Source organism: Mycteria americana, chromosome 3, assembly GCF_035582795.1.
Source record: "Mycteria americana isolate JAX WOST 10 ecotype Jacksonville Zoo and Gardens chromosome 3, USCA_MyAme_1.0, whole genome shotgun sequence".
In the NCBI taxonomy this organism is placed as follows: Eukaryota; Metazoa; Chordata; class Aves; order Ciconiiformes; family Ciconiidae; genus Mycteria; species Mycteria americana.
The window spans coordinates 89,996,081-90,019,774 of record NC_134367.1 but is presented as its reverse complement, the minus strand read 5'-3'; the positions used below and the strand labels follow the sequence as shown (position 1 = coordinate 90,019,774).

At 39.0% G+C, this 23,694-nt stretch overlaps 1 protein-coding gene across 5 annotated transcripts in view; it reads right to left on the bottom strand.

Moving 5' to 3' along the window:
* Positions 1-1,706: 1,706 nt before the first annotated feature.
* The window catches only part of CNST (consortin, connexin sorting protein), a 63,572-nt gene continuing 41,584 nt past the window's right edge, over positions 1,707-23,694 (bottom strand). For 4 of the 5 annotated variants that reach the window (XM_075496032.1, XM_075496035.1, XM_075496033.1 and 1 more), the window contains 2 exons: positions 16,479-16,614; positions 10,454-14,791 (listed from right to left, as the gene is read on the bottom strand). In XM_075496032.1, coding sequence (XP_075352147.1) covers positions 14,586-14,791; positions 16,479-16,614 — 342 coding nt within the window. In that variant the 3' untranslated portion in view covers positions 10,454-14,585. Of the gene's footprint in view, positions 2,964-10,453; positions 14,792-16,478; positions 16,615-23,694 lie in introns of those variants that run through there. The other variant, XR_012774800.1, reaches the window with a different exon arrangement.

The window sequence follows — 23,694 nt, the reverse complement described above, 5'->3', positions numbered from 1 at the left end:
TCCTGGTGGTAATTACACCTTACAATTAAAAAAGAATCATCATCAAGGCTGTGTAGAAACAAAATGTTTTCATGTGAAACAAGGAACTCAATAAGCAAAATATTGTAACCTTTGTTAATAACCTATAGCATATATTTTCAAAAAGTCTATTTTAAGGGCCAAAGGATAAAACTTCTGTGATAATGAATAGTCTAATCTTTCATAACTGGAACTAGGTCAACAACAAATTAAATTACCCAGCCAGCATGAAAACAATGAATTGCAGGAAAATTAAAAACTGCTATTAAAATAGATTTCCAGCCTCTCTTGCTAACCCACCTGGAAGGGAAAAACCAGTAATACCAGGATGTCAGTGTCATGGAAAGGAATTGGGCAGTGTCATGCTGCTCTCCAGTTTCTGAACTGCAGTGTTATAAGAATCAAAGAGATAAAATTTACACCAGGATAGTAAGATATAGAAACAACAGGAAAGTTATAGCAGCCAGTTACAGAATTCTTTCAGTATGTCTTTTATTGAAAAAATATGGGATAGCTTGAAATTAATTCATGTTCATGTCAAATCATAACAGTAAGATCTTTTCCTCTTTTTTAGCACTTTTTTTTTTTTAAAGTCAAGAGTGTCTCAAAGCATTTTACTAGGTTTAGGTAGGTGTCAAGTCTACTGGAAATGAAATTCCTCTACAGGGCTGCACTGCAGTGGTGGGGGGGAAATTAAACACCCTTATGCCTCAGCCATGTCTTGTCAAAGTATGGGTCAGAAGTGCAGTGCCTGGGGAGCAGGGCTGCTCTTACGCTGGTATTCCCTGTAGGGAAGAACAACGTACCTGGGAGGTGGAAGAAAGGGGAGGAAGGTCTGTCTGTGTACTCAGTGGCTCTGGTTTACAGAGATGTGGACATATACTAGAAGTGAAGCATATACAGAAGCCTCATAATATCAGGACCTGTGCACCACCAGCAGTATGACACCTCATGTGCTTCAAACGCTAATTATAGTAGTAACAAAATGCATACCTCCAAGATTAGAAGATCAATAACAAATCCGTACAACAATTTCGGTGCAAGAACAGTTGTGAGAATACAAAAATATGGCTTTGCTTTAGCTAGAAGTGATGTCGCAGGACTATCAAAAGGCTTCTTCCCATTTTGCTATGGTTTTGTTTTGGAAGAAAATAGCCTAATACTCCAAGTGTTCTGATTTTGATGGAGCTGCATATTTTAAAGTAATGCAGCTCTGTTGCTGCTTCTCTGAAGAGCACTATTTATTAAGATTGTAAAGTCAATGCCTCAAATCCCAGAAATAAGGCTGCTTGTACTTCATGATTTGGGCTTTTGGTACCTATGTTTTATGATGTTGTCTTTAATTACATGTCCTGGTTTTGGCTGGGATAGAATTAATTTTCTTTTCAATAGCTGGTATAGTGCTGTGTTTTGGATTTAGGATGAGAATAATGTTGATAACACACTGATGTTTTAGTCGTTGCTAAGTAATGCTTACACTGGTCAAAGCCTTTTCAGCTTCCCGTGCTCTGCCGGGTGCACAAGAAGCTGGGAGGGGGCACAGCCAAGAGAGTTGATCCAAACTGGCCAAAGGGCTATTCCATAGCATATGGCGTCATGCTCAGTATAGAAACTGGGGGGAGTTGGCCAGGGAGCAGTGATTGCTGCTCGGGGATGGGCTGGGCATCGGTCGGCAGGTGGTGAGCAGTTGTATCACTTGTTTTTTTCCTGGGTTTTGTTCCTCTCTCTCTCTTGTTGTTTTCCTTCTCATTACAAATTATTATTTTTTGTTGTTGTTGTTGTTCCAATGATTAAATTGTTCTTATCTCAACCCACGAGTTTTCTTACTTTTGCTCTTTCAATTCTCTCCCCCACCCCACCGGGGGGGGGGAGGGTGAGCGAGCGGCTGCGTGGGGCTGAATTGCTGACTGGGGCTAAACCACAATATTACTTTAACATATCCAGTTGTCTCCAAGGATTCGTGTTCATGCAATCACTGGGAAGTTATTCAGTCTTCTTTTTGCCTGCCCTACTCAATGAGTGGATTCAGGTCTTAGTTAAAATGCCTCCTCCACATCAGGTTCTGCTTATGAAACTATTCACTTGAAGTGACGGATTAGCACTAATTTAACTACAGTGTTTGAAGGCTTTCTTCTAAATATTGAGGTATTGCCTTAAAAAGATAGAAGACTTGATCTCTGCCAACAGGTTTGCGTAATTTGAGAGAAGCAATGCACATTAAACGAGTGCAGGTTGGGCCAAGTACAGATATCATGCATGGGCCATTTGTTGGTTTGACGACGATTTTGAAATTCAAATGCAGTTACGCTGGAAATTTGCAGCACACCTAAATAAAATTCTTCTTCCTAAGGAGGAAAAATCAAAAGGAAGCAGATATAACTTCTCTTAATGATAATATGCAGTCCTGGTGACATTTCAAGCCTAGTCTATCAGTAATTTACTTTAAAAAAGCAATGCTTCTCACAATAACAGAAGCAGCAGCAGCAGGAGTCTGTGACTTTTTTGTAGAATGAGATATTTGAGGTCAAGAGACAAAGAGAAACGAGAAATAGCCTGAAGAAAGGACAATACGGTTACATCCCTTCCTCCTCTCTCCCTCCTCCGTTTGAATAAATTGGCAGCAATGAGTATTTCATCACAAGGAAAATCCCAGTCATACGACCTATTTTCATCTAATTACATGACCTACCCTTTCCCTCCCCCTGCTAAAGGGTTTTTTTTACCATTTACTCACACGTGCCTTGGAAATCATGACACGTGCTGAAAAGCAGTACCTCAGCGAGATCTGCTGAGATAAGTACCTCAGCTCATGAAGATCTAACAATGAATTTCAATAGGGGCTGATAATATTACTCACCTAATGTCCATTTCTGGTTTTCCTCTATGACATAGGCATAGGCAGCATTAAACAGTGGCTTCTCTGCATTTAGTACTCCCAGCATCAACTGAAAAGAATAGGACATGCATGGGTCTGAAAAATGGGTGCACAGAAATGTGATGATAGCACCGAAAAATGGGTGCTACCTGCTGTGACCATATTCTTTTTCTATTTCAGTAAGAAATTATGATGGCATCACTCTTCTCTGCCACCCCTTGGGTACACATTTGGAAGGAAAGAGGCAAAAGCTGTAACCTCCATCTTCTGCCCAAAAACCCACAAGTAAGTCACTTTAAAAAGGGAAAAAACACAGAACCAGCAGGCAAGATGCCTGACTCTTTCTGCAGTCAAGGGCAGTTTCCGCAGCTAATATCTATGACAGAAGGGTGTTTCTGGAGGTGGCTGCGCTAGGGAATTGGTTGTGTTTGGACCAGAAGCTGTACCTTAATTTGGCTCATTTTTTCCTTTATGTCAGCCTCCCCACATTGTTTTCAAGATTTCCAGTGAATAGCTTATGATGGGCAATTTCTTAGTGAACCTGAGAATCTCAACCACTAAGTATACCTAAATCACTAAATCCCCACTAATCCTGTCACTACACTGAGTCACACAGTAGCAAAAAGCTTAATTGCTATAAATGCTCATAGTATGGGGGACAGACTTTCAGATTCCCTCTCAAAGCTTCTAGTATGAACACTTTAAAAAACAACCCGGTCATATTTTCCACAGTCTGTTCCTGTCTCCCCGCTCCCAGGTAACCACTGGTAATATTAAGACCATTAAAAGCTCTGCTCCATTGCAGGTAGCATAAAGTGGGAAGGACTAACAAGCCTATATACTGCAGATACCAGATCCTGAAATCCATCAAGCAACTGGTTTTACCCCTCACGCCCATAGGGAAATGCTAAGATGCAAAAGCAGTTTATAGTTCTACAGGTAGCTTGAAATAGCTGTAAAATCTCACAATATAGTCATTATGATGCTAAAAAACCTCACAAAAAATAAAACCAGATGCAATTTCTTCAACTGATGGCACAGCACAAAAACTGGCAGGAATACTAAAGCATATCTTCCGACTTTTCAATACTTTTTTCCTACAGCCCCTCTGATACAGCAATCATATTCATAGAAAACTCAAAAAAGAAAGTGAAAAACAAGAAGGGTTTTCTTCCCTTCTTTTTTCAGATGTAGGGTTCATTGCAATTACTTGTGACAATGCAGGGTAACCTTTTCAGACAAAGCGTGACTAGCAAGTTGCTGATATTGCTTAAAATGGTTTACTTCGGAGATTACCATGACCCCACTCATTATAAGGAACATTAGAATGTATATTGCTATATCACCACAGGAGCATCAGAGGAGAATTGTCCCCGTTACATAGGGGAAACACACTCCTGAAACACAGGAGAATTAAGTGACGTGCTTAAGACCACGTAGGAAATTTGTGGGAGAGCGGGCAATTAAATCAAACCCTCCCAAGTTCCAGTTTTGTCTTATCACTTAATCAACTCTCTCTCCCAACTACTTCAAAACAGCACAGCCTTTTTCAGCCACACCCAATTTTTTTTTCTGGCCATATCAAAAAAATACTGAGCCAGTTGTTTAAAAGAGATGTCATTCAGAGGCAGGAATGAAGGTTTGGGGAAAATAAAATAGAAGAGAATATAAGGACAGAACTGAAAAGCAAACAGTCTGCTATTTAGCCGTGCAGTTCAGAACAATAGCCAGAAAAAAATTAATTTCAGACTTGCCCTGTCTCTGTCCTAGTGTAACCTGCTAAACCATATTTGAATTCATGATTGTGATGCTACGTGCTCTGTGACGGTAAGTGCCACAGAGCATAGCCTTTTTTCCTTGAGAAACTTTTTGAAGTCTGCCCTTGTTCATATTTGAATGATCTTGAAATCCTGAGGCAGTCTCGGCAGCCAGCACTGCTTCCATTCAAAACTTTCTGCAAGTATTTTTATGGTTTCCCCGATGCCTTTGTTGTGGGATCCTAAAGCCTTCAGTCCCTCATGCTACATATTTCTACTTAAGGAAGATCAGCAGGTTTAGATTCTTAAAACCTTTTTGGGAGTGCTCAGGATAGCAATTACTTTGAAATACTTCGGAAAGGTCCACAGGACATACTGTGCAGTCTCTTCTATGCTGGACTGTAGGCAATACAATCTCAGGCTCAGTCCTGAAGGACACTGCTTGATCTCCTGCTAGCGGAACATCTGACTCCCAGCCATGGCTGCTGCTCTCCTACAGAGGGAATTATGTGGCAAAGAGCATCTCCTCCAGGCTTGCATGGATATGGACTCGTTACAGGCACCTACTGCCTAACTCATCCCTAGCTGCGGGGAGCGTATGAAAAGACAGGCTGTTTTGGAGTTGCACGACTGAAACTCTAGAGTCTTTATAGACAACTCATGGCTGTTCTGTTGGGTTTTGAGAGACCTGCAGCTGCTGGTCATCTCAGTGGTCAAAGGAGCAAAGGGAAGAATACTTGCCTCCCTGGCTGCTCTGTACTGGGAAATCGTAGCTGTGAAAGGTTGCAGTACAAAGACAAAGAAAGTGCCAGACTGAGCTGTCAGTGTGCGTGGGCTGTGGAAGGCTTGCTCCGCATTGCAAAATTCAGCCAGTTCACTGAAAATATTGTTTCATCATCCTACTGCATGAGTCGATAGAGATGGTTCTTTTTAATGGGGCTGTTTTATAATACATGAGTCACTTATTGCTAATGGCCATCTATTTTGCCTTTGTAGGTAAACCATGGGCTATTACCCAGGAGTGAATTGGCTCAGAAAAGCAATGTCCTATTTATAGAAAAATATAAGAGACAGTACATGCCAAATTAAAAAAAAAAAAAATTTACTATTGCTTAATTTTCCTCTTTGCCTTCAACTAAGGGAAAGCTTTCGATAATCCAAAAATTGAAAGGAAAAAAAGGTTATTAAAGGCATTTTGAGGGACGCCAAGAACATTTGAAATTATTTTCACTTTTCACATTTGCAGACAGTGACGACAACATCCAGTTTATGGTCAGAACATTTCTGTGCCTCACAAGAACTTCATTTCTGCTGGGAGACAGGATCTGGTGACCGCTACTTCTTTCCACATCGCTTTGTTTCCTCACTCTTGGCACAGCGATAGGTATTGTGTGAAGCCCAGCAGATTCTCAATAGAGCCTGCTCTGCTGAGCATTGTCACTTTCCTGGTAGTTAACAGCGCATGAGTAGTTAACGGTTAGATGGTGAAACACAAAGTGACTACAGAGAGCTTGAGCCTTATTTTCTGATGATAGGAGTTGCTATTATACTATGTGTTCCCATGTGGTCTGTTGATACAGTTTGTTTTAATACATGTAAATAGCAACCAGCTACCACGGGTATGATGATATCAAGTACTAAAAATATGCTAAAATGGCATTTGGACTTAGTGCTGCATACTAGAAAGGAAATTCATCTCTGGAATCAATTTTATTCCTTAAGATCACCACAAAATATATAAGAATATAAAAATATCTTTAAATAAAGTCTTCAAAGCTATGTGAAGTCAAAGATAATGTGAACAACAGGGTACTACTTTATCTTCCCTAATCTGTGTTGTCTTATTGGGAACCGGGACCAGACAAAAGATCAGAAGATAGGATTTATAAGCTCTGGTCCTGCTTTGCTTCTTCCTGCTACGTGACCTTCTACAAACCACTTGAATTCCTCCTAAGGAGTCCTACAGAGAATTCAGCAATATTTTAACCATTAGCACCTCTCCTCTCTGATGTCATTACACTATTGTGCATTTTTTTTCTGTTTCTATAAAATCTGATTGGAAAAAACCCCCACCATCACTGATAGATATCATTATGAGAAATATTTTTCATCCTTTACCAATAAACATTTTTTATCATCTTTGATCATAGGTCTTTATTACATTCTTTCTGCAGCCCTTTTGCCCACAACCTTGAGAAGTTGTTTCCCCTTATTTAATTTACTAACTTGTACATAAAGCCTCCAATCTTTCACTGTTCTTTTCACGAACAGTCACTGAGAAACCTCAGTATATAACTTTTTTTATTTGTAACTCTTTTCAAATATACTCTTGTCTATTAATTATGGTAGGCCTTTTTGGAGCAACATTGCTAGTTTCTATGATGGCAGATACTGACATTTTGTCTTGCTGAAATTGTACAGATCCTTAGTGATTAAAACCTTTCGCTCTCTTCTTTTCTGCGAGTCCTTTCTATAGTGGACTGAATTCAGCTAGCTCGGAAAAGTAGTGTGAAAATATTCTTGCTACTCTCATAGCCTCAGAGGCTACCAATTTCCTTAGAAATTCTGGCAGAAAAGCCAGAAGTATTACGCTGTATAAGCATGAGGATTCTCAGTATCACATACGAGTGGCAAGATTCATGTTATCTCTGGCAAAAAGCATCGATTCCAGTTCCTGAGGAAGAAGAAGAGGAATTGGCTTAACGCTGTCTCTCTCTAATAAAAAGCTGTCAAGGAAAACTGATGAATGCTTCCTAAGTGAAAGCAAAAAAAAGTGGATTTTTAGGTGTAAGGTTTACGTGGAAGTAACAATATCCTCATGTTGCTCAACTTCTAGTGCATATATGCTTTCACCGCCACTTCTGATGCAACCATTACCTTCTAGCGCAAGGCTGCCAGTTCAGGAGAGCCGAATGAATACCCACCAGCTGAGGGGGTGCACTATAGCGAACGCTGCATTGGCACTGCTTCCATGCACTACAAACAGCAGTTGTGGAATCTGGCCATGTTTTGGCAAAACTGTGAAAACCGGTAAAGTTGTCTCATTGCAGGACTCGGCACATGGCACTTACGGAAAAAAACCCTATAGCTATCACTCTGAAAGTTGTTTTTGGTAGCAACTTTAAAGTTGATCAGTCTATGAAAGCACGATAGTGGGGCTTAAATTAATTTTCAATGCCAGGCGATGAAATGGGACACAATCATTAACTGTCATTTGACAGAAGTGTTACTGGAAACTTCCCCAACAGCCTAACAAATGAGCCCTACATCAGGAGCCCATCTTGGCTAAAAGATGACACTTTGCCAGACAGTTTCTTGGCAAAAAGCAAAAGGAGAGAGCTGACTGATCTATTGTCATGTGAAACTCAACAATTTTAGATTAACGGAGGACTTTGGTCTGGTATTAGACATGCCTTTGAAATTTTGGGTGTGCCTCAGTGCTGCCTCTAAATTTTTTGTTTTACCCTGTTTGCCATTAAAAACAAGCTCAGGATGAACCCAAGTGCAGAATCAGACCTTTGGCTGAAATTCACTGATACCAATTCTGTAACATCTTAGCTGTCACAGAGCAACTCTGTGAAACAGCACGCATCTACTTCCCATCATCGTTTTCTTCAAGACATGACCACAATTTTTGGACATTATTGAATGCAGTAAACCCTAGGCCTATGTTACACCCAAGAAGAATTACCATGACATTTAATTCAAAGTAATACAAATCACAAACGATACAAAGGAGCCTCAAAGAAGCAATGGCTAAAAAATTCATTTTTTAAAAAAGGATTTTATAGTTAAATACTTTAGGCTTCCTTGGGTAGCTATTTTAGAGAAAAATACTTAGATTATTTCATTAAGGCACATGGAAATCAGCATGTGATCCTTCAAACACCAGCTGTTTAAGAGTAGGACAAGAATCAGCATAAGTTTTGAAACCACTGCTACACACTAATGCATCAGTGAGAGTCATCGACAGTTTTTAATGTAATAGTAGTTGTCATTGCTATTTCAGTTTTGCCTGTGGCATCATTACTGATTTTAAAATCTTGATATTGAACTTGAGAGTGTAAGGTGGAAGAGGAAAGGGAGAAGCATACAGGATCCCTATTCTAATAGGAGAATGTTGGATCCCTATCAGGAAGGAGGATGCTGTGGACAAGAAAGTGAAGAGAGGGATCAGAAGGACACTGCTAGAAAACACGGTGTTTAGCCTGGAGAAGAGATAGCTTTGGGGGACCTAGTAGCAGCCTTCCAGTAACTATGAGGAGGTTATAAGAAGCTCTTCACAGCAGCGCACGTCAGGAGGAGAGACAACTAACTGAAGCAGGTTCAGACTGGGTATAAAGAAGAACTTTTTCACCCTGAGGACAGCCAAGCAGTGGAATATGCCCAGGGAGGCTGTGCAGTCTCCACCCTTGGAGGGTTTCAAGACCCGACTGGATAAAGCCCTGAGCAATTGGGTCTGATCTCAGTTGACCCTGCCTTGAGCAGAAGGATGGACTAGAGACTTTCTGAGGTCCCTTCCTAACTCAATTACCTTATGATCCGATGAATGATAGAACATATGCTATTTCATACTGGGAAAGAAATGGTAAAGGAGGAGGGAGACAGAAGGAATAAAAGGGGACTCATGGGGATGAAAACATGGATAGAGACTGCAGCAGCTCTTCATAAAGGCAGGGATAGAAGACTGTTCACAAGAAGGTTGTTAAGGAGAACCAAGGAATGAAAGCAGTGACTGACAGATTCAGTGAACTCAGTCTGTAGTAGTACTGAGTCAGCACAGCTGTGTCTACAAAGCCGAAGCCTAAGGCAAAGCCTGTCTTTCGGACAAAAGAGTTTACTGACCAGTTCTGGAAGCCCATCCAGGTTCCTCAAGATTACCAGTGCTTCTGGTCAGAGTCAGATCAAGACTCAGAAGTGGAAGATCAGCTGCTTGTCTTCCTGAAACCAGATGTCAGTCTTTACAGAAGAACTGTTTATAACAGCAATTTAATTCTACACATAAAGACCACTCTTAGGCCACACCTCCAGGCTGCCAGATATTATGATTTAGTCTGGCACTGTGAGATGTTATCTCACAAGTTTCAAAGAAGTTATATGAAAATCTCTTATTTTTTTCTCCTTCTCATTGTAGTTCTCACTTTTCCTGACTCTGAAGAACAACCTGAAAACAACTAAAAGATAACAAAACCAAAACAAAATGTATAAAACTGCCTGATTTTCTCTTAGGTTTTCACTACTTTTTTAGCAGTTTAAAATTCTGGTTGGCCTCATTCCATGGCTTTTGGGGGAAGAGCCAAGGGGGGGGGGTTGCAAAATGTAGTGTTGGTATGTTCCTGTTCAAATCAGAAGCTGCTAGGTTGGGTTCAGTTGGAATTGGTTTGTATTTATTTATTTAATTAATTAAACTCAAAAGAGCAGACTGGCCTGTGACCACTGTCCGGGTCACCCACCCAGTTACTAGGAATTCTGAAACTTACCAGCTGTCAATTTGTTTTCAGAATGATGCAGTAAGGCAACATTTTAGTACTTTACACCCACCTGCCTAGAGGAACCAGGCTCTGTGAGAAAGCTGGGTTTTCGTTTAGCTGTTAAAGCAAAGACAAACCAACCCACCCAGGAAAACTACATTACACCAAAACCCAAACCAAACCTTATACGTTTTATCCTTATTTTCCATTCTCATTTGGGTTTGACCATTAAATTCTTATTGGAGGTACTGCTCATTTACTTGAATTTCACAGAAAATCTTCTCAGTCTTTTTATACATTTAGAAATCACAGTACCCAAAAAGGTTCATATGTTTTCTTTGGGACAGTTTTTATTTTTTTGCTACAGTATTTAAATTACAAGCTTGGGTGACGGTTTCAAACACAATTATTTACTCCTTTTGCTAAAGGAAGCTTAAGTTAAATTTGTTATGAATCATTATTAGTCCTTTCAGATGGTCTTCATTTTACATTACAGTACAAAGTAGGCAAACATGTTTTCTTAGGAGGGCAACATCCCTTTAGGTTATTGAGTGGAATAGTACCCAGTCACACAAGAATCCGGACTTCCAATCTGCTTTGCTTATTTGATAGTTCAAGCTTGCCCTTTACTCCCAAAAACCCTAAAACAGAGTCTCCCTCTTTGTTAGACTACTTCCTACTGCTTGTCACCAGGCCTATGCATTTTCCAAGTATGAAAGCAAAGATATTGGAAAAATTTTAAAACATGGGCTTTGTCTAGATTACAAACTTCTGCTGGCATATCTGGGCTGTGGAATATCTGCTTCCTTATAGACACTGTTTTGAAAACAAGCCTGTAGTACAGTGTGGCTACGCTGCCGCACAGTGCTTTCTTGGTGTAGTCTATGCTGTTTGGGGTAAGGGTGTTAATTATGTCATCAGAAAGCTCTTTTTGGCAGCATATGCTGAATCTACATAAAAAGTCTTGTTGATTTTGCTCTATTGTGAGAACCTCTTCAAAATAATTATGCTCAAGAATAAACTGGAAGGTGGGGGTTTCTAGTAGAGTGCTGCAAGTGATTAAGTGGCCACAACTTCTGTGAAGGTACACTATCAGCCTGAAGTCCAGTCATATTTTAAGAAATTACTTTTAACTGCTGTCAAGTACTGAACCATTCCCTGAATTTTCCTACCAACTACAAATGGTTTCACGCTGGCGTAGTATGTTTCCCCTACTGCCAAACAGAACAGCCATAAAGACAGTGGCAGGGAAGGAAACAGAATAAATAAAAACTGATACACAAAGGGCTTTAAAATGCACAAAGGGGGGAAGAAAAAAAGCCTTTTTCCTCTGTTTTCTTCCTACTTATAATAATCTTAGCTGTTGCTCAGTATTATTTTACCTCAAAATACTCAGACAAGAGGCATAACTGTTCAAATCAACTATTTCTTTTAGCTTGGATTTACCTGACTGTAAGATCCTAACCCCTCAGGTCACCCAGGCGGAAGCAATGTCACCAGCAATCTAAAGAGAACAGAGCATATAGGAAGGCCAACATCAGGCCTACCCACACACTCTTTGGAGTTTAACACAAAGCAAATTTTGTTATGCTGGTAGCTGCAAGTTTGATAACCTACTACAGACCACGCAAACTATTCGCACTAACAGCACTGTCACATGAAGCAAGAATCAGTACCATCAGCTTTTTATAAAGGAATGCCAACAGAAACTAGAGCCAGATTCAACCACTTGCTTGCAACTGAGCAGTGAACAGCTCAGATCAGGAGCGGAGCAGCCTGTGCGTATGTGCCCCTTCCGCTCCCTCAAATCCTGAGAGACTTTGCAGGTGTGGTACCTTGGCATAGGTTGGGAAGGCTGGAGAGATGCTCCAAGTTACAACACAAGTGTAAGGTAGCTGAGTTACACAGAACGCCTGGCCGCTCATTTTTCATCAGGTACTTCTTGGTAAAGTGGTGCCCAGCCTCTTCATGATCTTCTTGTAGGCAGTTCTGCTGATAGTAGTGAGTCTTTGCACTGGGAATATAGCACAAAGTGGACGTACCAGGATGTGGACCACTCATTTTAAACTGAATTGCTTATTAAAAATTGCTTTGACCTGAAATAGCTTTACAGTTTTAAATAAAATATTTTTTTTAAAAAAGTTTTAATTAAATGAACCTAGAAGTAGAGGATATTTCATCTCCATATCTGATATACTTTTGAATAAATAGCTCTATATATACCTCTTGATCTTTTTGGTGATGAAGTGCACAAAAACTTAAAAAGATTTTTTTAAGCTGAAATCAACAGTTGTCTCTTTAGGAATAAACTTAATATCCTGAAACAGTCAATGCAAAGTTACAGAAACCCAAAATATATTCTAACTACATAGTCACTATAAATACATATTTTAACTGAATGCATGCTTTTTAATTACTCTGTAAATTACCAAAAAAGAAAATTAAGATTCTCTTTAAAAGAAGAACTAAATAAATAAACAAACCCAGACTTCAAATAATAAACTGAACCAGCCAGTAACACTTTAAAATACAAAAGTGTCTTTCCCTTTCTCCTTTAGATTAGCCCAGCATTATAATACTCTGAGGACAACAAACAAAAAATACACAAACTACCGTTCTCAAGTTTCATTCTGAAAGCAAAAGTTTTCATTAATTTGGGCATTTTAAATTTGCTAGTTTAATATAAAGCTGCACATGAGGCTTCCTAAGGTATACATAAACTAAGCCTCTGCAGTGAAAACAAAAAGAGAAATCATACATGCAATTTATTCTAGAAAAAAACGTGATTTTAACTTTCACTTTAAAAACCTGTTAAGTATAACTGCGTTAGGAACAATCAAGCTCACTAGAGGGACGATTTGCTTGCAAACGCCAGAAAGCATGATCATTTAATGTTATAACTCTGAGCAGTACCTTGAAGATTTCATTTAATAGTATTTTACAAAATAATATTCTAAACCTGAACACACTGCATCATACAACGTTAGTAAGCAGGAAATCACGGAGTGAAGTGGACCCCTCAAAAATGCTGTTTCCTGAGGTGTAAAGGAATCGTTTCACACTAACGCCTTCACCAGGGACAGGCCATTATGCTCTGTGCAAGAACAGTTGCCACATTTTGACCAGAGTGTGGGCCAAAGGCCTGCGTATCTAATTCTCACCTTCACAGTCATGTCCGTGTTTCTCTCACAGACCACACAGGGAGGGCTGAGCACCAAGAGATAGAAAACCCATTTAAAATGACTCTTTGTCCTGATTTAAATTTGCTTGTAAAGCTGATGATAGAAAAAGAACAGATTTTACAATACAGGTCTCAGAACTGTGGGGCAAACAGGTGCAAATGTGCTTTATCTGCTGGAACGAGTGCCCTGGACTACTAACATGCTGCGGATCTGCAGTGAGCCTCTGAATCTCTTACGTTGGATCAGTCCCGCTTTACATAAGCATTCACTCATCGAGAGAGGTTGCAGCCACACAGTTCAGTGATCCTGTGCACTTATCTGGGATGAATCAGACATGAGCCCTAATTGCAATAAATATTCACAGACAAAGGCAAGGATCATTATTCCCCATTTATGGAGGAGAAGCTGAGGCACAAAGTGATTACTGCAAGTCAGTGACATAGCTGGACAGAAAACCCAGTTAGCCCCACACCTGCTACCAGGTGCTTTAAAATTGGCCAAAGCCACTTTACTATTTAACACGAATAATTTACTAAACATCTTACTTCTGTTTCTGTGTTTAGTGAGACCAATGATTTCTTTTTCTAACTTTCCATTTCTAAAACAGCCCACACAATACTGGGAGTAAAGTTTCAGGAAATTTAGTGAAATCTGCCAGCAGATTTATCCCACTCATGATATTCACCGTAAGCTATAAGATACAGGGTCAGCCTGTTAATCACCAAATGAGGGCTCCGTGAATGCCACTGCACCCTTCTCACTCCACCCAAATAATTACATGGCTCACCAGGAGAATTAAAATGGAGAAAAATAGTAAGACTTAGAAGAAAAATAATGTTTCCATAAAACACAGACTTATTGCATGATAGCTGGAGGCAACACCTTTGCACAAACAGCTGTAAATTAAAGCTGTCCTTTTACTAAGCTTCCAGAGATTGCTTACACAATGTGTGGCAATGGAGAGCGTATAGAAGACAGTTAATTTTCTTCTTTCTTCTTCACTTGCTCAAGTTGTTGAAAAGCTACTTGCCTACTTTCAAAAGGGTGAAGAGAATAACTTTTTACTCTCCCATACCACACTGCTACAGCTTAAGATGTGAACATTTTGCCACCTGATTGCTAAACTAGAATTTTCTTGATTTCTAAGTAAAAGTGTAAGTACATCATCAAATACACAACACCTGCAGGTGGCAAGTGTTAGAGAAGTTGAAATCACAATTTTTTTCTACCCTCTCCAGTAACCACTGGTGAGCTTTTAATGTGCTGTCGCCGCTCATTTCAGCTATGAGAAGGCTATCCAGTGTTTAAGTTCTTCCATACGCTGCAATATCTGGGTATAATAGAAATCCATGTTGGCTGCAAAATCAGTACACACAGGGGATTCCATGTCACCAAAGGTGCAGTACAATGCAGTTCCTCCAATGCTAAGGAAAACGGTTGCTATGCACAGCAGGATCAGCAAAATACAGGAGCCACCAGCTACTTCATCTGTAAATATAAGAGCAGAAAAGGTGAAAAGGGATGATATACAAAGCAATATGAACCCACGTGAGAAAATCTGAGATAGGTTTTTACCATGAATGAGTCAGGAGGTAAACACACTTAATAACGCTCACTGTGTCAAAGTGACCGTAATACATACCAGGAACTGTATGTTTCTCTACCCAGTCTTTTCAGAAACCTAAATAATTATATAGCTTCATTTCTGCAACCTGTGTACCTGTCCTTGCTGATATCACTTGTGGAGTCATTCCACACTGAAGCAAAATACACTTACTATGAGAATGCCACACAACCAAAGCCTTCCTTCATGGAAATAGTTGAAATGAAACAAAAGCTTTGAAACTAAAACAAATGGAAACATTCTTGCTTCGTTTGTACTGATACTGACTGTGCTACCATGAACTGTCTGTGTTTACACTCACATTTTGACTGTAAGGATAGAGACAAAACCTTCAGGGTAGGCTAATCTGAGGGGTTATTTTACATCTCAGTTATTCTGTGGTAACTCTTTGCATGACTGTTTATTCCAGAGTAAGAGCAATAAAGAGGTTGCAAAGGTGCTGCTACATCCTCACAACCTCGCTTGTCCTTGGTAACTTGTATGCATGAACATCTGCATCTTCTGTCAGATTGAAGAGGCTCTAAGAAAATTTCTGAACTCCCTTCACACTACATCAGGGAGAAGAAACAGGGGGAAAGAAGAAAAAAAGAAGAAATGTTCAAGCACTTTTTTTGTGTGTTTGAAATCAGATTTGAAATAATAATAAACAACTTCCCTTTTGAATCACTAAATCCCTGGAAAAAAAAAATAGAAGAAACTCTAATTGAAATCTTATTTAAAACATAAATTGTTTTAACATAATTTCAAGAAAAAGATGGGATAAGCTCCCTTTTGGGCAGTGAATGGATTTTATTTTCAGTGTATGAGACACTTAATACACTTTTAAGCACTGAAGACCTCCATTAATACCATTTAGTGGCTGGCACACACAGTAGATATAGAAAGGACTATCATTAGCAAGCAAAAGTATTTTTCTTAACATCTCTTTAGTTTGAATAATAGAGATCTTAAACTCCAAGAAAAGCTTAACAAAATAATATATTGTATTTCTTATGAGGTTATTTAGCCCATCAAAAAGGCAGTAAGGTGTTTAGCCAAATTTAATGACAGCTAGCAAATACATATGGATGTTTAATTATAAAGCAAGGTTAAAATCTGACACCCTCCAATCCCATGCTCTACTAGAAAGGGCTGGACAGATACCTGTGGACAAAGCACAACAGACTTGTTTCTTTTGCATCCCTCTTTACCTACATGGATTAGATTTAGGGAGAAAGCCTACACCTCCCACCTCTACGCTCTAAACATTAATGAAAGGACATCCATTAGATGTCACTCGCAAATCATTCAGCCAGAGGAAAAAACCTGTGGCTTCAGTCTCAGCCAAGCTTTAAAACAGAAGTGTACTTATTGTATCTTTCTGTAGCCTTGTTACCCAAAGCTAGTATAGAATAATCTTTGATCAATCACCTTCACTTATTACTTGATTAAGTTTTAAAAAGCCAAGACAGTACAATGTACAATGAATGCCCACTTTGCTCTTGTGAACAAAAATATCAACATCATTTGCACCCCAAGAGTGCAACCCATGAGTTAACAGCTTTAAATTACCTTGATCCAATGTGTCTTCCATTTCTTGGAATCGCACTCTTCTCTTTGTTTGCCTTTGCTGGGCTTGAGCAATTGTTTTTCCTTCCCTGTCATCTCTCTTCTTTAGTATAGACACCAATCCTTCTGCTGGGGCAATCTATCAGGAAAGACAGTGAGTAGCACAAGGGATGTGAGAAATCCAAGCATGAGATCTATTTAACGATGACTTCAAGGAGGAAATGAGCTAAACAGTTAAAAAATGGTTTCCACTCTACTTTTCTTAACCATTGCAGCACTTGTGAAACCTCCTTCTTGAATACATCAATTCCTTAACATGCAGGACAGCTGCAGTATCATTCTGCTGTCTGCTGACACTACTTGCCCTTAATTACTATCAAAGTTAAATACACATACATTTACTGTTTGGATCACACTGTGTATTCACTGCAACAGTTCCTTTGTAAGCTCATGTTATTAAATCACATGGGTTGGGGCAGTGGTGAGGAGGGTTTGCGTCAAAAACACCATCATCAGAGGGCACTAAGATGTCAATGACACACTGCTGCTGCCTCTCCAAAGATATAATCCTGCAGAGACTATCAAATACTTATTTCAAGATTAATTTTCCAGCATTGCAATTGGTTCCCCAGGGCGGACAACAAGCTACAGCAGGGCCACAAAACCAAAAAGAGATAACACCAGGGAAAAAGAAAGCTTCAATGCTCTGGGTAGATTCCAGCTCCACATTGTAATAAGCTCTCTGGATACAGCGGCAGTTCAAAAATCCTTCCCTACAGGCTGGTGACCCAAACAGCGATACAGTCTACAAGTCAATAATCCGTTACTTCTTCCTTTGCTACAGCATTTGGCTTAGCTGCAAGAGTATATGCTAAGCCATAGTAGGATGTTACACCAGCCTGAGCAGTCTGTAATTTCCTAGTTATTAGAGAAATGGAAAGTCGGGGAAGTATCAGGAGAAAAATGCTTTCTTAAGCAAGCAGTTCCTGGTGTGCTAGAAATAAACAGAAATTAAAATAGGAAGCATATTTAGACATGCCCTTTTTTATCTTGAGATCATCTTTACCTGAAAAAAGTCTTAGTCATCTCTTTGTAAATCTGAGTAGCACTTTTTAAAACTTATTCTGTAGATCAGCAATAACATTTGTTAAATTGAAAAGTAATCTGTATACATTTGTGGTACAGATGAAAAAACATACCACATTTCTAACTGAGTTTGCAACTCATGTATGTAGGAGATGACCCCACATGCCTATAATTTTCACAAAAACTCTAAGTGCAAAAAAGCAACTTTCCAGATAACACTGTAGTTGCAGACAACTGACTGCTTAACTCTCCCCATAATCTAATCAAGTTAGAAGACCATGCATAAAACCTGGTTTGCATTGCAATTATAAGAGCTGTAGAAAAACAGAAAACAAGTGACTTCATAACTTATGCCCCTAAATTTGCTTCATGCTACAAGCTTATATAATGCATCGATGCATGCTGTGATTGGAGAGATGGTGCACTGAACACAGCGAAACGCAGAGCACAATCCAATAGGCACTGTACCAACTATGGCACTGGGTGTTTGCAACATTTTAACTGCTAAATGTGGCAATTACCTTTGGAGGTCTTTAGTCCAGCAGTATTTTATAACCCTCAACCGGGCAAATAATGTTGCCCTGAACAACTCACAGAGTTGGTCACTGTGGGTATATCCCTTCAGTCTAACAATTTTTCCCAAAATCACAACTGAGAGGATAAAATTGATCTCTGCCACACTTCCCTTTTGATATTGACTTTCCCTTTTGATTATCTGCTCAAGAGCTTGAATGGATTATTTAATGAAACAATGCAATGAAGTACTTACAAAGTAGTAAAAGTGTGGAGGTGGTGGAAAGAAATTGTTTAAGTCAATGTATGGAGGACCACTATTTGGCACAAATGAACCACAAATAATAGCCCATAAGTGTCTCATCACAACAGACAAGTGCACTGGGGTGAAGCTTCTACTGGTAATGTTAAATTAGCCTTGCAGAACTGCCATGAAAATTTATCAGGCCAGCCAGAAAATCAACACTTATGCTTCCTTGTTGTGACAAAGAAAGGGGATCATATGGGAGTGCATTAATTTGACTTATTTATTTGGGAGGGCGGAGAGGAAATTATGTCCTTTAAAAGAGTAGATTATTTTAAGCTTCTGTGTACAGCACTGCTTTCATAAAGAGGATCAATGGCTCCTCCTGCACCCCCCCCAGCAGGCTAGCTGTTGCCTGGCACGCGTGTTCGCAAGTGGCTCAGACTGCACTTGGCCGGAATGTCACCCAGGGACGGCATGGCGTTTGTACCAGCCTGCCCTAAGATTAGTATGTGGTGGTCTGTTCTGCAAGTAGTCATTTCAAACTGAGGTACTTCATTTTGTCTGTTGGCTCTTGGTAGTTTTTGAATGACTGTGTTACAAGCTCTGTCTTCTCCAAGCTTAAAACCAGAGGGCTATCTTTGACAGGATTATGTGGAAATGTGTATTTCGGTGATTACAGTTATGTAAAAGGCTTGCAAAGGAAAGTCTTGCTACTATGAGGTTCGCTTACTTTCCCTGTCAGCCTACATGACTATGTTTCAGGATTTACTTCTAAATGTATAAAGAACTAATTGACGCAGCACAGGTTTCTCTATTCTGAACATCTTCTTTTGCTTAAAAGGGGGAGCAAGGGCTTTTGATTATGCAATAAAATCAGTGTGGCTAGTGTTCTCTCCTGTCCCGACAAAAGCCATAGACCGTATTTTTAAGAATGTCCCCTTTACATGATACATAATTCATACCTAGAATATTTCATCTGCCTTTGAATTTCACGAGTCACATAATTAAGGTTTTTGTTTCATTCTGCAAAGGACCTACAAAGCTATTCCTCCTAATCAGGATACAGTTTATTGTTAAAATGCAAATACAAATACAAACATATGGAATTCTGCATAAAGCAATATTTACACCTTCTTTTCTACCATATTCTCAACTGCAGCTCAAAAATATTTAATGCAAACATCACCATCACCATTTTATTTTTCTTATTTTCAGTCATAAAAACGTCATTACTGTAAGTAAGATTGTCATATAAGAATAGGGTCTGTCTTGCTACAAATAAAATTGCATTCAGTTAAAATAACCATAAATATATTTTTCTACCATACCTTTCATTCAGAAAGATTTCAAAGCAATATACAAATTGATTGTATTAGATCCATCTCCGATTAATTAAACATCCTAGGAGACGGACTTAGCTGCCATGCAAGACTTGAAGTTTTCCATCCCAGTCTTCAGGAGGCAGGAGGAATTTAAAAAGGCAGAATACATTATTTAAACTGGAAGTTAAGGAGGGAACTGTGGTTAATACAGTTGACCACAAGTCAAGCTTCTGCTTGACTTGAACCACAGGAGGAAAAATGTAGGCTTGCACCAGGCTGCACTGCAAACAGCTCTGTGTGACATAAAAGAGCTACATAAAGGACCCTGTTGAAACATCGAACATTTTCTTAATTCTAAGTTAGATAATTAACCAAAGATGCTCTTGGAGCATCTATGTAACTGAGCTTACTCACTCAGCTCTGCTGGTCTTCACAAAGTCTTTTGACCAGAGCTTTTATAATTACTGTACAGGAACTGAAAAGGGCATACAGGTACATGGTGGCATTTTGACCAACAGTCAAAAAGGAAAGCAGCAATGACTGTTGGTTAATTGAAATTCTGTTACATATTTTAGCTTTTCTCTTTTTACCACTATTAATACAAAGTGATTTTGCTTCACAGAAAAGTTTTAAACTTTTTTGTATAAAGTTTAATATCCTGGCCAAAAATGAGAAAAAACAAGCTCTAATTAAACTGCCTGTCTCTTCTCTGTTTAAACCAGCATTTGCTAATAAAATATTTAAAAAATTATTAAATTATGCATATTTTCACCAAATATGATGTGTGTATATATATATAAACATATTAGACAAAACTATGAAAATAAGGCCCTGTACTTCAAGCTCTTAAAGAAAACAGATTAAACTTGACTATTGGAATCATTCCTAGCATCCAGAAGTAAATAAAAACCCCAAAACTGGAGGCACTGCAGACTGGGATCTAGAAGAAAAGTTCATTGTATGAAGTGTTTTGGTCTGAATGCAGAGAACTAGTCAAGGAGGAGTTTTGTTTGTGTATTCTTCTGTGGGCTGTATTCCTTATTCAGTTACTTGGCAAAGGCCTACAGTTTTATTTCTAGCAATACCAGATTTTTTTAAAGCGGTAATCCATAACTGTCCGACAAACTGACAAAAAGCAAGACTACCCTGAGTTAAGCTATAAGCAGCAGACAAACCCCTTTGCTAGTAAAATACATTAGATACATGAATAATTTTGACTTTGAGAAGGAGCTAACTTAGCAGATTCAGTATTCATACCACAGCATCAGACTCTAACCATTTTTCTGCTAATATGCTTGCCATGCAAGTACCGGGGCTCCTTTATACAGCAATAAATATCTATACAGCAATAAATATCTCAGATATCATGTAAGCATTTCATACAGAAGCATAATTCTTGCAAACTCATTACTACAGGACCCAAGCCATACAAGAGAACAGGGGATCTCAACATGGCATTGTCTCCAGACCTAGTATAGATAGGCGGAGACTTCATTTCTGCTATCAAATCAGTTGCTAGTCAGTACATACTTGGTACTTTTAAAAAGTCTTGGTGTACAAACAGTGCCAACCAAAAGCCACTACCTTATGTTGTGGTAGAGAGTCTCACTATCTTTGCTTTTGGAAAGAAATTTCAAATGATAATTTTCAAATAAGGAAAAACATTAAGATTTTACTCGTTTCCCTAATCGTCGCTCAGATAAAAGGCTTATGTTATAAACTTTTATTTCATATGGCAAAATGCAACTTACATTATTGAGGTTACAATTTGTTTGACTGCTGGTGTGTCATTTCATTCTCACAGAAATGATAGCAAAGAGATCTAAGAAGAGGTTATACACTTCTGATATCTGTTGCTGCCAACTGCTGACTGTGCTTCAAAGTTCTTTGTTAGCTGTATGAATCTAGTTTCTATAAAATGACAGTGATTTTCCATCATTTGCACATTGTCGTGCACGGTTTGTACTAGTGAAGAAATACCCAGTATAAGGGACTGTACAATATGTAAAGGACTATTTTAGTTTTGCAATTATTTAAAGCCAGAGTCAGAATTTAGTGGATTTTCAGTCTTGTAATTAGTTATTGTAAATGGTAGACTAAAAGCAAGTGACATAAAGGACTGAAATTAGAGAACTACATGGGATGATTCTTTGATCTCAATATGGGGTCAAACAAAACTTCCCAACTGTAAATACATACACAAGTACTTACCCTTCCACATTTTCAATAAATTAATATTACACCTCCATTGAAGAATAGTAATGAAATTTTGTCCTACCATATGATTTTTGTACCTAGGTTATTTCAGAATAATCTTTACCTCTGCCTTCCATTCTAACTTATTTGTGGCAATTTTGTAAATACTTACTCCGTGACAAGTTTTATCACAGTCAAATTGATTTCTGTTTTGGGGTTTTTTTTACTGTCACACTGGTACATTTCATGTAATTAATTTAATTAGATTCATGTTGTTACCAATGCATTTTCTAGGTATTTCTTTCACAACTACTGTATGAAAACATTGCCATCTTATTAGATGGCCACAGCCTGAACAATGCAACTTCAAAGGCTTCAGGAGGATAAGAAAGGAAGGAATGTTATGGCTGGGTGCAAAGATCAGTCTGCCTGTCAAAACATCAGTGGAATCTTATTTTAACAGTAAAACAAAATCAGTGAAAGCAAGTTAACAGTGCTGCTTTCTCAGGGGTGCCAAACTCTCTCAATTCCTAGTGTCTTCCAGGGAAGCTGTAGGTGCTCACCACTTCCGAAAAGCAACCCCTAGGGTAATGATAGGTGGTAAGATTAACTGGAAAAACAAAATATAGGTGTATAATTAAACAATACAAGCTGCTGTGCTGTCCTTAACGCACCCTGCTCTCCCTAGAAATTTCAGGTATTGCAAAACAGCCCCAGATGCTGCATATTATAAATTTTAATTGGTATTGAGATCAATCCTTCTTCTCTTCTCCCTGATTTAAACCTCCTGCCTGACACACAACTCAGGCCTCTTGCTAAGAACGATTAAAAAAGATTCCCACCAGTGCCAGCCAACATTACGCCTTATACGGCCAGAAAAAGTACTATGGAAAGACTCAAGGTACTTTTTCCTCTCCGAGACTCAGCTGTCAGAGTGCTGGCAGTCCTAGCATCAGGATAGCGAACTAGAAATGAAACTAGATTCCCCGTAAAGCAGCAGCATCATCGGTCACTGGGCCAATCAATACAAGCATAATTTTTCTAACAGTGTCAATATGCAGTTTTCTATCCTATCCTCTGAAATGCAAATGGCACAAACATAGCAATTCAAAAATAGTTGCTGTAGGATTAATTTGGGATTTTTCTACATGAATCAGAACAGTTCTCTCCTGTAGCTTAAAATGCTGAACTTTCAGTGGGCTCAAAAGAAATCTAATCCTGAGAGATGATATTTAATTTACTCTTCTGTTATACATGTATATGGGCTTAGCACAGACTGTCAACAAAACGCTCTTTTTCAAAACCATCCTCTAAGTGATCACAAGCCAATGGATTTAGTGCAAAAGTTTGGTTACATGTATGAACATGTATGTGGGTGTCCACAGCCACATGTTGTCAAGAGCTTGCGTACAGCTTTGTGCACATAGCCCTCAGTCCTGGTATGTGGTATGCTTCCTGACATCCCACAGAAAGACAAGTTGTTTTAGGCACAGGTCAGGATGAATGATCTTGGAAAGGAGATAAGAAGCTGTTTAGGTGGGGAGAAAAACCAAAATGCCCTGTTTCCAGCGCTGGAGATTTTGCCAAACATGTAATAATATCAGCATGGATCCCGAGTATTTAGTTCCCTGCTTGGCTGCTGTCCCTGAGTGATCGTGGGTTCTTGGTCTCTGTGCATGAGCTTCTGATGTATAGAGAAGTACTGTTACTTTATTGCCAAGGGATGTTGTATTGTTAAATGCATTAAAAATAGAGATGAACTAAGAAGATGCCTTTTTACAAGTTTTCCCCCTCCAGCATCTGGAATCACATCATTTCACAATAATCTCATTTTTTCATTTAAAGAAAAAGCTTT